Source organism: Hemiscyllium ocellatum, chromosome 2 (genome assembly GCF_020745735.1).
Source record: "Hemiscyllium ocellatum isolate sHemOce1 chromosome 2, sHemOce1.pat.X.cur, whole genome shotgun sequence".
NCBI lineage: Eukaryota > Metazoa > Chordata > Chondrichthyes > Orectolobiformes > Hemiscylliidae > Hemiscyllium > Hemiscyllium ocellatum.
In genome coordinates this window covers 41,777,510-41,790,384 of record NC_083402.1, presented here as the reverse complement: position 1 = coordinate 41,790,384, position 12,875 = coordinate 41,777,510, and the positions used below count along the sequence as shown (strand labels likewise).

Genomic DNA, 12,875 nt, shown 5'->3' with positions numbered 1-12,875 from the left:
TAATAAACAACTAAACACCCGCATTTCTATTTGATGACTGTTGTTTGCTAGTTTTCTTGCTTGTTTGATGTATCAATGGGTCTGTGATGGTCTGAAACAGACTTGATTTGGGCACATAGCATGATTTAACAAAGATAAAGTTGCATACTCAAGGGTTTTTTTAAATCATCTTTAAACTCTTAGCAACCAAATAAAACATAATACATCAATTACCAATATTTTAAAAGTGGAATAAGGATCAAATCATTTTGTGAATCATTCTCTGATCATAACTTATTACTAATTATATAAATTTCCACCAGAATTCAATTTTATAATGAGGACTTTACTGCCATACAAACAACTTGAGACAGTATCACAACTGCTAACCTTCTCTGAAGATTATACTCTCCTAATGGCATTGATATTTGTTTCTAACAATCTTACAAAATATCCATCTCCTTTAATAGAATAGATGACAAAATAGTATTTTCTGGAAATAACTAGCTTTTTATTAAAACATTATAGTTAGATGTTGATTTAGGGTTACTGTGAAATAACAATATTATGAATCATATGCAGGTGTTCAGATTGAAGTGGCTAGGGAAACAAAACACATATTTACAACATTGAATTCATTGATCAGCAAGACCCAAATTACTTATATTGCTTTAACGCTTTGGAAATGACGAAAGAATTATGCAGATACTGCAAATGGCACAATTTAATCAAATTAATAGGTCAGCCTAATCACTTGCACCAAAGATGGAGCATAACGAGGTTTAAGTTGCGGCTTTTGCTGCTCGTCTGGCTTCTCTCTCTTGGCGAGCCTTCTCCTTCAACTCTCTTTCTCTCTGAATCAGTGAAGCACGTTCTTCTTCCCATTTTTCTAACTTCTTCTCATACTTAAGGATTTCTTCAGTTTCAGATGATGAGAGATTTTCTTTGACCAGCTTGTCTGTCAGTGTCACCAGACTTTCAGTTTCAATCTTTCCAAGAGATTCCAGCTCTGCATAAAGTTTCTATCAAAGAGAACCAAGATACCTGTTACTGTCTAGAAAGGAGCTTCCACCAGTTTACAATCAAATAGAAACAGTATTAGGAACCAATAAAGCAGAAAGAAGTGTGTGAATGTGATGTGCAAAGCAATTTGTTCTTAGCATCAGTGCCATCCATCCACCCTTTGTCCTCCAGGTCCCTGTCAAGATAATCAAAATGCTGAACTAGGTGCTGTGAAGAACTATGAAGAAAAACTTGCCTGTAATACTGAGATAAGCATTACTTCTGGAGGGAGTATCCACACTCTTTAAATAAAATAGGAACTGCGCAGGATAAATCAGACTATAAAATACAGCAACAAAATTAGGCTATTCAGTCCATACTCTACCATTCAATGAGATCATGGCTTATCTCAAATCCACTTTCCTGTCTTTTTCACAACCTTCAATTCCCTTAGTGACTGAAAATCTGTCTATCTCAGCCTTGAGAATATTTAATAACCTAGCATCAACAGTCCTCTGTGGTAAAGAATTCCACAAATTTACTATACTCAGAAAAGAAATTCCTCCTCATCTCTGTCTTAAGTGGCTAACCTCTTATTTTGAGATTATGCCCACTGATCCAAGGCTCTCCCACAAGTCGACAAGTCAACTCCTCAAAGAAGCTTACATGTTTCAATAAGGTCACCTCACATATTTCTAAATTCCAATGAGTACATACCCAACTACTCAACCTCTCCACAGAAGGCAGTCCCTCCATATCTGGTATCAGCCTAGTGAAACTTCTCTGGATGCCCAAATGCCAGTAATATCTTGCCTTGGATAGGGGGCACAAACAGGGTTCTAGCTGTGGTTTGACTGTTTCTTTGTATAGTCTTAGCAAAAAAAAAAGCTCCCTACATTTATATTTCCATTTCTTTTGAATTAATAGCCAACTTTCCATTTCCCTCCCTTACTACCCACGGAACATGTTTACTAGCTATTTGTGATTCCAAATCCCTCCATGGGGTGGTTTCCAACACTCTTTCTCCATGTAGATAAATACAGTTCTTCAATTTGTCCTGCCAAAATACACAACCTCATTTTCCTATATTATATTATATTCTAGCTGCCAAGTGAAAAGATGGATGGTTTTGTTGGGAATGCATATTTATCTTTACGAATCACCTTGAGAATTGGAAGATATTGAACTGTTTGGATACTTTTTGGAATTAAAAAGTGTTAATTTCCCTTAATTGCTGGAACACCTGTTTTTGGAAGAGATTATGGGTTATTTGTGCTGATGGTTGTCGACCAGACAAAGCTGGATTGGATTTGTGTTTCAAACACCTGGGAAGTCAAGAAGAAAGAAAAGAGAAGCAGCAGTAAGGCGAAGTAATGCTGCAACTTCTTTCCTTCCTCTCTTCAGCAGGTTGATATTTGGGAACCTTGAAGTCAACACCTCAGTATTTTTATGCCTTTGCAAATCATGAGAGACTGAATTGTGACCACTTAGCAAAGACTAGGAACCAGTTTGATTTCTCACTAAACTGAAGCTTTGTTTAAAATATCTTTGTTTGAAAGATCTTACAACTGTAAAGGGTCTCATCAATTTCATTTTGTCAACAAGAAGCACAGTGAAGTGTATGGATTTATCAATCTCCTTTATTTTACAGACTATTGGCTAATAAGGGGAACATTTTTCCTGTGGAAGTTTCTTTTGGAAAGTATAATTTCTGCAGCCTCCTCTGTATCCTGTGTGTGAAAGAGAATTTGGGAATAAAAGGAGATATAGTTCTAATTCTGGATTGTACCTTGGATATTAGTCAATTTGACATTTGTTTTAAAGACTCACTTTGTGTTATAATAAATGGATTATTTTGAAATTTTTGAAGAAGTCTGTTGGAAGTCTCTTCTTTCTGGATAGTTGACTGAATGTAAACAGTGTGATTTGGGCTCAGTGGGACTTCATTAACAGCACATTCCTCCCATCACAGTTTTAACAACTTTCATCTGTCATCAGAACTGATGACACAAGACTCTTTAAGAAGGGCAGGAACATGCAAACAGTAAAATGGGAATCAGGGAAAACTACCAAATACACCAATCAGAGAGAGAGAATATGGCCAAATCTGGGCAGAATACGTTAGGAAGCATGATGAAGCTTTGGAGAGGGTGCAAAGGAGTTCTACCAGAATCTACTTGAACTTTAGATTAGATTACTTACAGTGTGGAAACAGGCCCTTTGGCCCAACAAGTCCACATCGACCTGCGAAGCGTAACCCACCCAGACCCCTTCCCCTACATTTACCCCTTCACCTAACACTACGGGCAATTTAGTATGGCCAATTCACCTAACCTGCACATTTTTAGACTATGGGAGGAAACCGCAGCACCCGGAGGAAACCCACACAGACACGGGGAGTCGCCTGAGGCAGGAATTGAACCCAGGTCTCTGGCGCTGTGAGGCAGCAGTGCTAACCACCGTGCCTTCTCCTTTATAACAAGAGGAATGAAACATAAAAGTTAGGATATTATGCTTTAGTTATAAAGCGCATTGGTGAGATCACATTTCGGATACCGCGTGTCATTTTAAACTCCTTACTTAAGGAAAGATAGAATACATCGGAGGTGGTTCAGCAAAGTGGTACTAAACCAATACCTGGAATGAGCAAGTTATCTTATGATGATAGGTTGGACAACCTGGGCTTGCTTCCACTGGAATTTGGAAAAGTGATAAGTGACTTGTTTGAAGTGTGTAAGATTCTGAATGGTTTCAACAAGAAATGAGGTTCAGAGGTGACCTTAAACAGGTTTATAAAATCATGAAGGGTCTAGATAGGGGTTAATGGTAGGTGTATTTTCCCTAGGATGGGGGATTTAATGACTAGGGGGGAATATTTCTAAGGTGAGAGGTGAAAGATTTAAAAAGATAAGGGGCAACTTTTTTTTAAACAGAGGATGGTTCATATGTGGAATGAACTTCTTGAGGAAGCGGTAGATGACGGTACAGTGACAATGTTTAAAAGACATTTGGATAAGTACATGAATAGGAGAGGTTTGGAGGGATATGGGCCAGGAGCAGACGGGTGGGATTAGTTTAGTTTGGGATTATGTTTGGCATGGACTGGTTGGGCTGAAGGGTCTATTTCCATGCTATATGACCCTATGACTCTTGTGGATCAGTTCACAACTGGGGAGGGGGGAGAGAAGAGGGGGCATTGTTCTTGAAATTTGGAGTCATCCGTTCAGGACAGAGATGAGGGGAAGACATTTTTGGTTCTGGACCTTTGAACTCTATGCCTCAGGAAGTGGTGGAGGCTGGGTCACTGAATGTTTTTCAGACGGAGGTGGACAGACTCTTGTTAAACAATGAATCAAGGATTATTGGGGAGATGGGATTGAGGAATTTGAAACACAGATGGATCAGCATATTCATATTAAATGATTGAGGGGCTGACTAGTCTATTTTTATTCCTATTTCTTATGTTTGTATGATGTCATCAGAGCAAAGAAAATTAATGGAGGATTCAGCAGAGAAGATCAAAGATTTGAGAAGGTTTGAAAAAGTAAATAAGGAAAAACTGTTTCCAGTGCCAAGAGAGTCAATAACCATAGGGGATTTTCTAAAATGGTGCCGAGAATGAAAGATTTCAGGAAGGTTGAGATGAGTAAAACGTAGGCAGTTCTCCTTAGAACATTAGAAGAGGCCAAAAGGCAGAGGTGAGCTGCTGGGACTGCAAGAATTTAAAATTATATATTAAGGGCTTGGAGGAAGGAAGTACATGGACTATAGCCAAATTTCCAGATGACACAAATATGGGTGGAGAGACAATTTGTAAGAAGGATCCAGTTTACGGTGAGGTATTGACAGATTGAGTAAGTGGGCAAAATGTTAGCAAATGGAGTTTAATGTGGAAAAGTGCAAAGTTGTTAATTTTGGAAAGGAGAACAAAACTACAAAGTATTATTTAAATGAAGAAAAGCTCTAATAAGCTGCAACACAAAGGGACTTGGGATACTTGTACATGAAATACAGAAAGCTAGCACACAGGTGCAGCATGTAATCAGGAAGATTAGTGGAACATTGGCTCTTATTTCAAGGGAGTTGAAGCATAAGAGTAAGGAAATCTTACTGAAACTGTTCAGGGAGCTGGTGATCCCTCATCTGGAGTACTGTGAGGAATTATAAAAGATATCAAGATTTAAAAGGTTGTTGAAGGAATTGGGGGATTTGAGCAATAGGGAGAGGCTTAAAGAGCTGGGGCGTTTTCTTCAGGGTGTAGGAGGCTCAGGGGTGACCTTATAGATGTTTACAAAATTAAGAGGAGCATGGACAGGGTGAATAGCCAACGTCTTTTTCCCCGGGCAGAGGAGTCCAAAACTAGGGGTACAGCTTGAGGGTGAGAGGGAAAGATTTAAAAGGAACCTGAAGGGCAACTTTTTCACATGGAGGGTGCTGCATTTATGGAATGAACTGCTAGAGGAGGTGGTGCAGGAGGGAACAATGATAACATTTAAAAGGCATCTGAATAGGAAGGGTTTAGAGGGATATGGGCCAAATCCTGGCAAATGGGACTAGATCAGTTTAGGATGTCTGGTTGGTGTGGACAAGATGGTACAAAGGATCAGTTTCCGTGCTATGTAATTATGACTCTATGAATAGATTTTATTTTGCAGTAGTTAAAAGGAATTGGACATATTGCCTTAGAGTTATGTACTGACAGTAAGTTCAGTAAAATCTTTTAAAAGTGAATTGGATATCTACTGGAAAGAAGTGAATTTAGAGAACACGAGGAGAAGACACGGGTCAAATTGGCTCCTTCTGTGCAATATAATTGTGTGATCCTCACCAAGAGGATCTTGCGGCACATGTGTGAAACCAATGTTGTACAAGTAGGAGTTGCTCTGTACTAACAGGGATACTAATTATAAAACAAAATCTGCACAGAAGTTCCCACAATTCATTGTTGATCTTCACCCTCAACTTTCATTCTGAACCTTTCCAAAATCTGAATCTAATTTCTACAAACCATTTCTCCTTTCCATTACATGAGATTGTGCTATTCACTTTGGCCACTGTTATGATCACACTTTGGAGTTGTCACATTCTTCAAGTAAGAAGCTAATTAAGACTAAAACTTTAACTCTTGAAAGCAGAAAGCAAAACTCAAAAACTGTTAAGCATTTTGTAAATTATGAATTAATTTGATGTGGATAGAACTATCTGTAATAGAATTTATTGTATGTCTGTAAGTGTGTACACATATACTCTCTCTCCCGCCTCTCTCTATATTAAGAAGGAAGTGGTGTTTAATCCAGCTGCTACCTGTATCTTTTGTATAGCAATCAGTATTTGGAAGATACTCTTTTACTAAAGGTGTTCCCTTACTAAATAGAAATCCACTATTTTACTTAATTTTTCAATAATCTTTGGAGCAACACAAACACTTAGTGGCATAATAATTATTCTTTTTAAAAAAAGAAAAATATTGTCCCAAGTGATTAGTAGCAGTTATTAGCTTAAGTTGGAGGCTCCTTGTCATTCCATAGAGAATTCATCTGTTCCAACAGGCAAAAAAAATTAAACATTGTCTTGGTCTTGGGATAATTGAAAATTTAGTTCCTTCAACTTGATACCATGATAGAAAGTCAAGTGAAGCATACATATTAGCATGAATACATCGTACTTAAAACCAGTCGTGAAAACAGTGGCACAAATTATGACAAAGTTAAAAATCACATAACACCAGGTTATAGTCCAACAGGTTTATTTGGAAGCACTAGCTTTCGGAGTGCTGATCTTTCTTCAGGCCTTTGTGAAGCAGAACCATAAGACACAGATTACAACAAAATTTACAACAAAAGATTACAATATCATGCAACTGAAATGATAGATCTTTTGCTATAAATTCTGTGTCTTAAGATCCTGCTTTGCAACCACCTGATGATGGAGCAGCACTCAGAGCTAGTGCTTCCAAATAAACCTGTTGAACTATAACCTGGTGTTGTGTGATTTTTAACTTTGTCCACCCCAGTCCAACACCGGCTCCTCCACATCATAAATTATGACAAGCAGTCTTTGAAAAATATGGAATTTCTCTTGTGATTATTATGTCATCTAACCCCAAAAGGTCTCAACAGTCAAATCAATTTTTAAATTACAACCTTTGTAACAAACCTCACAACAACTCTCCTGTTTCTATGGCCAGCATTTCTATGTCCTTGATCCTTTAAGGATTCACAGATCCCTCTTAAATTGAATGGATTCAATTCCACCACAGTCTCTGCTTTGTTAGCATCCTAGCTGTTGGTAAAACTGAACAAATGATTCCAGTGAAGCCTGGCTTGATGGACCATAAATTTTATTTTTGCAATTTAATTATTGAGGTAATCAGTCATTGAACAGGGATGACCTTATAGAGGTTTACAAAATTATGAGGGGAATTGATAGGATAAATAGACAAAGTCTTTTCCCAGGGATCGGGGAGTCCAGAACTAGAGGGCATAGGTTTAGGGTGAGAGAGGAAAGATATAAAGAGACCTAAGGGGCAACTTTTTCACGCAGAGGGTGGTACGTGTATGGAATGAGCTGCCAGAGGAAGTGGTACAGGCTGGAACTATTACAACATTTCAGAGGCATTTGGATGGGTATATGAATAGGAAGGGTTTGGAGGGATATAGGCCGGGTGCTGGCAGGTGGGACTAGATTGGGTTGGGATATCTGGTTGGCGTGGACAGATTGGACCGAAGGGTCTGTTTCCATGCTGTACATCTCTATGACTCTATGTTCACAGGAAGCTACCATTGTACTTCTTCCAACAGAACAAAAGTTCATGGCACGAAAGAAAATAAAAACAAAAGAGCTTTATATAAGATAATTTCAAATTATCTTATCAGAAATTGCGAAATGTAAGGTTCAACTCTTTTTAGACAATCAACATCCAGATGATTACCCTCATCTTCACAATAAAATTTCTTAATCATTTGATAAAATCACAAATATTTCCTTTTAGTAACTTTCTGCCAATTCACCAGATATGATTCTCTCTATGTCTCTCTAGGTTAATGAATTTTCTAAACCTTTAACTACTTTGAGGGTGCTAAAACAATTTAAGACTGCTTTTCAGTTCTGATAGCCTGGAAACTGCCAGAACTAAAAAATATCCTGCTGCGAGAATTGATCTTTTCTTCTGGTCCCTGATCATTAAAAACTCACATCAACAATAAGCAGCAAATATCTTAGCAGGTGGCCTGTTAGTCATTGAGCTTAAATCAAATGCTTTCTCAAAAAGGCTGTATTTAGCTCACTCGTCTAAATAGTTTTCTGTTCCTTTTAAAAGAACAGATCAGACCTTCACAACACAGGAAAAAAAATTTATCTCTATTTTAGAATCCAAGTTCCCAATTAATAATATAAATTCCATCACATAACATTACCAGTAATCATCTAAAGTTTTGAGAATAAAATAAATTCCTAAAATATCACATTCTAACAAGGTTAAATGTAAACAAGCCTGAGCAATGACAAAATATTACAATATTCAACTTTCTAGGCAGCCGAAATTACTGATCTTTCACATTCACTTTTCTGAAATATGCTGTGTATGCTCTTATTTTACACTGTTTGCAACAACATACTAGCCTACAAAATTAATAAATGGGTAAAACAACTGAAGAATAGCAGAGGATGTTTGAAGAAACACTTAACACATTACAAAACAAGTATATACCCTGAGAGGCAAGAACTCCATTCACAGAGAAATAGCCATGGACAATTAGAGAGAGAAGAAACAATATAAAACAACAAATGTTTATAAAAATGCAAAAAAAAAACGATCCTGCTAAATGGGAAAGATACAAGGGCCACAAAGCAGCTTATAAGCACTACAATAAGGGATTATGAATGGAAATTTGCCAAGGTCACTAAAATCAATAAGAATAAATGTTATAGTTACATAAAGGGAAAGCAGATAGTCGGGAGCAATATGATGGGAATGGCGATGGATGTTACTTATATGGACTTCCAGAAGGTATTTGATAAAGTCCACATAAGAGAGTGCTAACTAAGGTAGAAACCCATGGAATGAAGGATAAGATCCTGACCTAGGAGAAAATGAGGACCGCAAATCCTGGAGACCACAGTCAAAAGGTGTGAGGCTGGAAAGCACAGCCAGTCAGGCAGCATCTGAGGAGCAGAAAGTCGATGTTTTGAGCACGATTCCTGATGAAGAGCTTATGCTCAAAACGTTGACTCTCCTGCCCTCGGACTAGCTGTGCTTTTCCAGCACCATACTTTTCGACTAACTTACTGACCTGGCAGGAAAATTGGTTGAATAGCAGGTGAAAGAAAGTAGGGATAATGAGTAGGTAAAAATCTTCGAGTAAAAAGTGAGGTCTGCAGATGCTGGAGATCAGAGCTGAAAATGTGTTGCTGGTTAAAGCACAGCAGGTTAGGCAGCATCCAAGGAACAGGAAATTCAACGTTTCGGGCCAGAGCCCTTCATCAGGAAAGATTGAACTATCAGGAAATATCAGGAAATACGGCGAGATATTGAACAATTCTTCCGAGTTCAACACGCGGCGAGATATTGAACAATTCTTCCGAGTTCAACACGCGGCGAGATATTGAACAATTCTTCCGAGTTCAACACGCGGCGAGATATTGAACAATTCTTCCGCCGCCTTTGCCTCCGTGCCTACTTTTACAACCATTCCTGATAATGAGTAGGTACTCAAATTGACAAGATGTGACCAGTGATATCCTATAAGAATATGTCTTACAGCCTCAATTACTCACTTTTATTCCCAATTATTTATTAATGATTTGGATAATGGCATGGAAAGTCAAATACACAAATTTGCTGATGACAAAGTAAGGTGGCAGTTAGAGATTGCAAACGATAGCATAGAATTACAAAGGAATATTGATCTGGGCAAAACTGTGATAGATGGAGTTCAATGCAAGTGAGTGTGAAGTTATCCATTTTGAATCTTAAAAGGCTAGATCATTGTATTTTCCAGATGATATAAAGTTAAATACAATGGATATCCAAACACATGTAAGGGTGCACAGACCATAGAATACCACAAACAAATGCAGAAAGTAATCAAGAAGGCTAGTGGAATGCTGGCTATTATTTTGAGAGCACTGAAAGCAGAAGTTACTGTGCAGTTATATAAAATACTGATTTATCTGGGCACTACATCTTAGGAAGAATACGTTAGCCTTGGAGGGAGTACAGCATAGATTTACAAGAAAGATACCTGGACTTCAGGAGTTAAATTATATGGGGACATTTTACAAATTAGGCCTGTTTTCTGTAGAACTGAAAACATTAATGGAGTTACCTTATCAAAGTCTTCAAGATATTAATAGGAATAAATAGGCCAAATAAAAATAACCTATTTCCACTGGTTTGGGATTCTGTAACTAAGGGGCATATTAGGAAGCACTTCAACACACAAAAGGTGATTTGGAACTCCCTTGCATAAATGGCAGTGAATGCAGGATTCATTGTTAATAAAAAAAATTATCACAAAGATAAAATTAAGTGAAAGTATTAGGGGGTATGGATCAAAGGAAAGGAAATGGAGTTAGGCCACATTCAGCTTTGATACCACTGAATGGTGGATCGGGTTCACGGGGTTAAATGGCCTACTCATGTTCATATGTTCCAAACGTTTGTTCCTGCACTGATTAAATTCAATTTCTGATCCTGTAGTACTTAATGATATTTTGCTTTACAATTAAGTCTCAACACAACATCAAAAAGTCACAGGTAGACATGGTAGTGAAGAAGGCATTTGGTACGCTTGCCTTTATTGGTCACTGCACTGAGTATAGGAGTTAGGAGTTCATGTTGCAGCTGTACAGTACATTGGTTAGGCCACTTTTGGAAAACTTCAAAAGGTTCAAAAAAGATTTACAAGAATTTTAAGGGTTGGAGAGTTCAAGCTGTAGGGAGAGGCTGAATATGTTGGGGCTATTTTCTTTGAAGTGTCCGCGGGCTGGGTGACCTTACAGAAATTTGTAAGATCATGAGAGATATGCATAGGGTGAATAGTCAAGGTCTTTTCCCTAGGGTAGGGCTGTCAGATGCTTAAGATGAGAGGGGAAAGATTTAAAAAGGGACCAAAGGGGCTGTACATCCATGACCCTGAATGAAGTACATGGTACCGCCAAAGCATTTCAGTTACAGAATCATAGGGATGTACAGCATAGAAACAGACCCTTCGGTTCAATTCATCTATGTTGACCAGATATCCTAACCTAATTGCCCATTGCCAGTACTCGATCCTATCTATATACCCATTCAGATGCCTTTTAAATGTTCTAATTGTACTAGCCTCCACCACTTCCTTTGGTAACTCCTTCAATACACTATGTGAAAAATATTCCCCACTAGGTCCCCTTTAAATATCTCCCCTCTGAACATAAACCTATGTCTTCTAGTTCTGGACTCCCCCACCCCAGGGAAAAGACCTTGTCTATTTTATAAACCTCTATAAGGTCACCCCTCAGCTTCCGAGACTCCAGGGAAAACAGCCCCAGCCTGTTCAGCCTCTCCCTATAGCTCAAGTCCTCCAACCCTGGCAATATCCTTGTAAATCTTTTCTGGACCCTTTCAAGTTTCACCAAATGCTTCTGATAGGAGGAAACCGAATTGCACACAATATTCCAAAAATGGCCTAACCAATGTCCTGAATAGCCACAACATGACCTCCCAACTCCTGTACTCAATGCTCTGACTAATACAGGAAAGCATACCAAAAGCCTTTTTCACAATCCTATTCTACCGGTGATTCCACCTCCAAGGAACGATGGACCTGCACTCCAAGGTCTCTTTGTTCAGCAACACTTCCCAGGACCTTACCATTAAGTGTATAAGAACTGCTCTGATTTGCCTTTCCAAAATGCAGCGCATCACACTTATCTAAACAAAACTCCATCTGCCACTCGTCAGCCCATTAGCCCATCTGCTCTAAGGCACTAGCTAATTGTTTTGAAAGAGCAAGAAATAAAACGGGGCAAGTAAATTTGGCAAGTTAGAAATAGCTCAATACAGCATGTCAAAATAGCAGAATTGTCATTGTTGCCAGGCCAAAAAAATCTCTAGTGACATGTGGCACATCCCTGTTGAGATAGAGTGCACTGCCTTGAATCTTGATTTGCTTGTCAACATACTGTTTCCCATTTGAATCAAGGTCAAGATACTGAATGATTGTTTTGTAATGAACACTGATGCTATTGATCACACACACAAAAAAATCCTGACCAGTCACATCCATCCAAGCTACTTTTTCAACAAAAGATGAGTTAACCCTATGTTTATCTAATAAATGTGATGGAAATACAACTGCTTTAATTTGCTGTGTGGAACAATTTCAAAATTAAGCATTTTAAGTAAACGTAAAATATGTTGGAAGAGTTGCTTAAAAAAACTAAAGTAAAACAAAATTTTCTTTAGTTGCCAGTAATAAATGCCTAATTGAGAAAGGTCTGAGATTAGATTCTGACATCAAATAATGCAATAGGGGATACTGGGAAGGAACATTTAGTGAAACAGTGATCTCAGACTCTCCTGGGACATTTTTGCAATGCCATTTTGCACAAGTGTTTCTCGATATAATTGGTTTTAAGACTATTTCAGTTCAGTTGACTTTCAATAAACACAAAATAGAAAGAACATTGACGGAATGAGTACCTTAAATTTGTTGAGGTAATCTGTAAGTTTTGAATTCTCATTTTCATCATCTTCATCGTCTTCAAATGCAGCATCTTGTTTTGTTTCCTGTGATTCATCTGTTGCCATGGATTCACTGGTCTCAGATGCTACCATCTCCAATATGGTTGCCATGGCATCCACCTGTAGAAAATGAGCAGCAATCTCCAATGATTTCACCAGCTAATAAATC

General features: G+C 38.1%; 1 protein-coding gene across 1 annotated transcript in view; it reads right to left on the bottom strand.

The window, feature by feature from the left end:
- Positions 1-468: 468 nt before the first annotated feature.
- Positions 469-12,875, bottom strand: part of mrps27 (mitochondrial ribosomal protein S27) — a 94,575-nt gene continuing 82,168 nt past the window's right edge. The window contains exons 10-11 of the mRNA XM_060843848.1: positions 12,665-12,826; positions 469-1,001 (exon numbers count right to left, since the gene is read on the bottom strand). Coding sequence (XP_060699831.1) covers positions 762-1,001; positions 12,665-12,826 — 402 coding nt within the window. The 3' untranslated portion in view covers positions 469-761. The remainder of the gene's footprint in view (positions 1,002-12,664; positions 12,827-12,875) is intronic.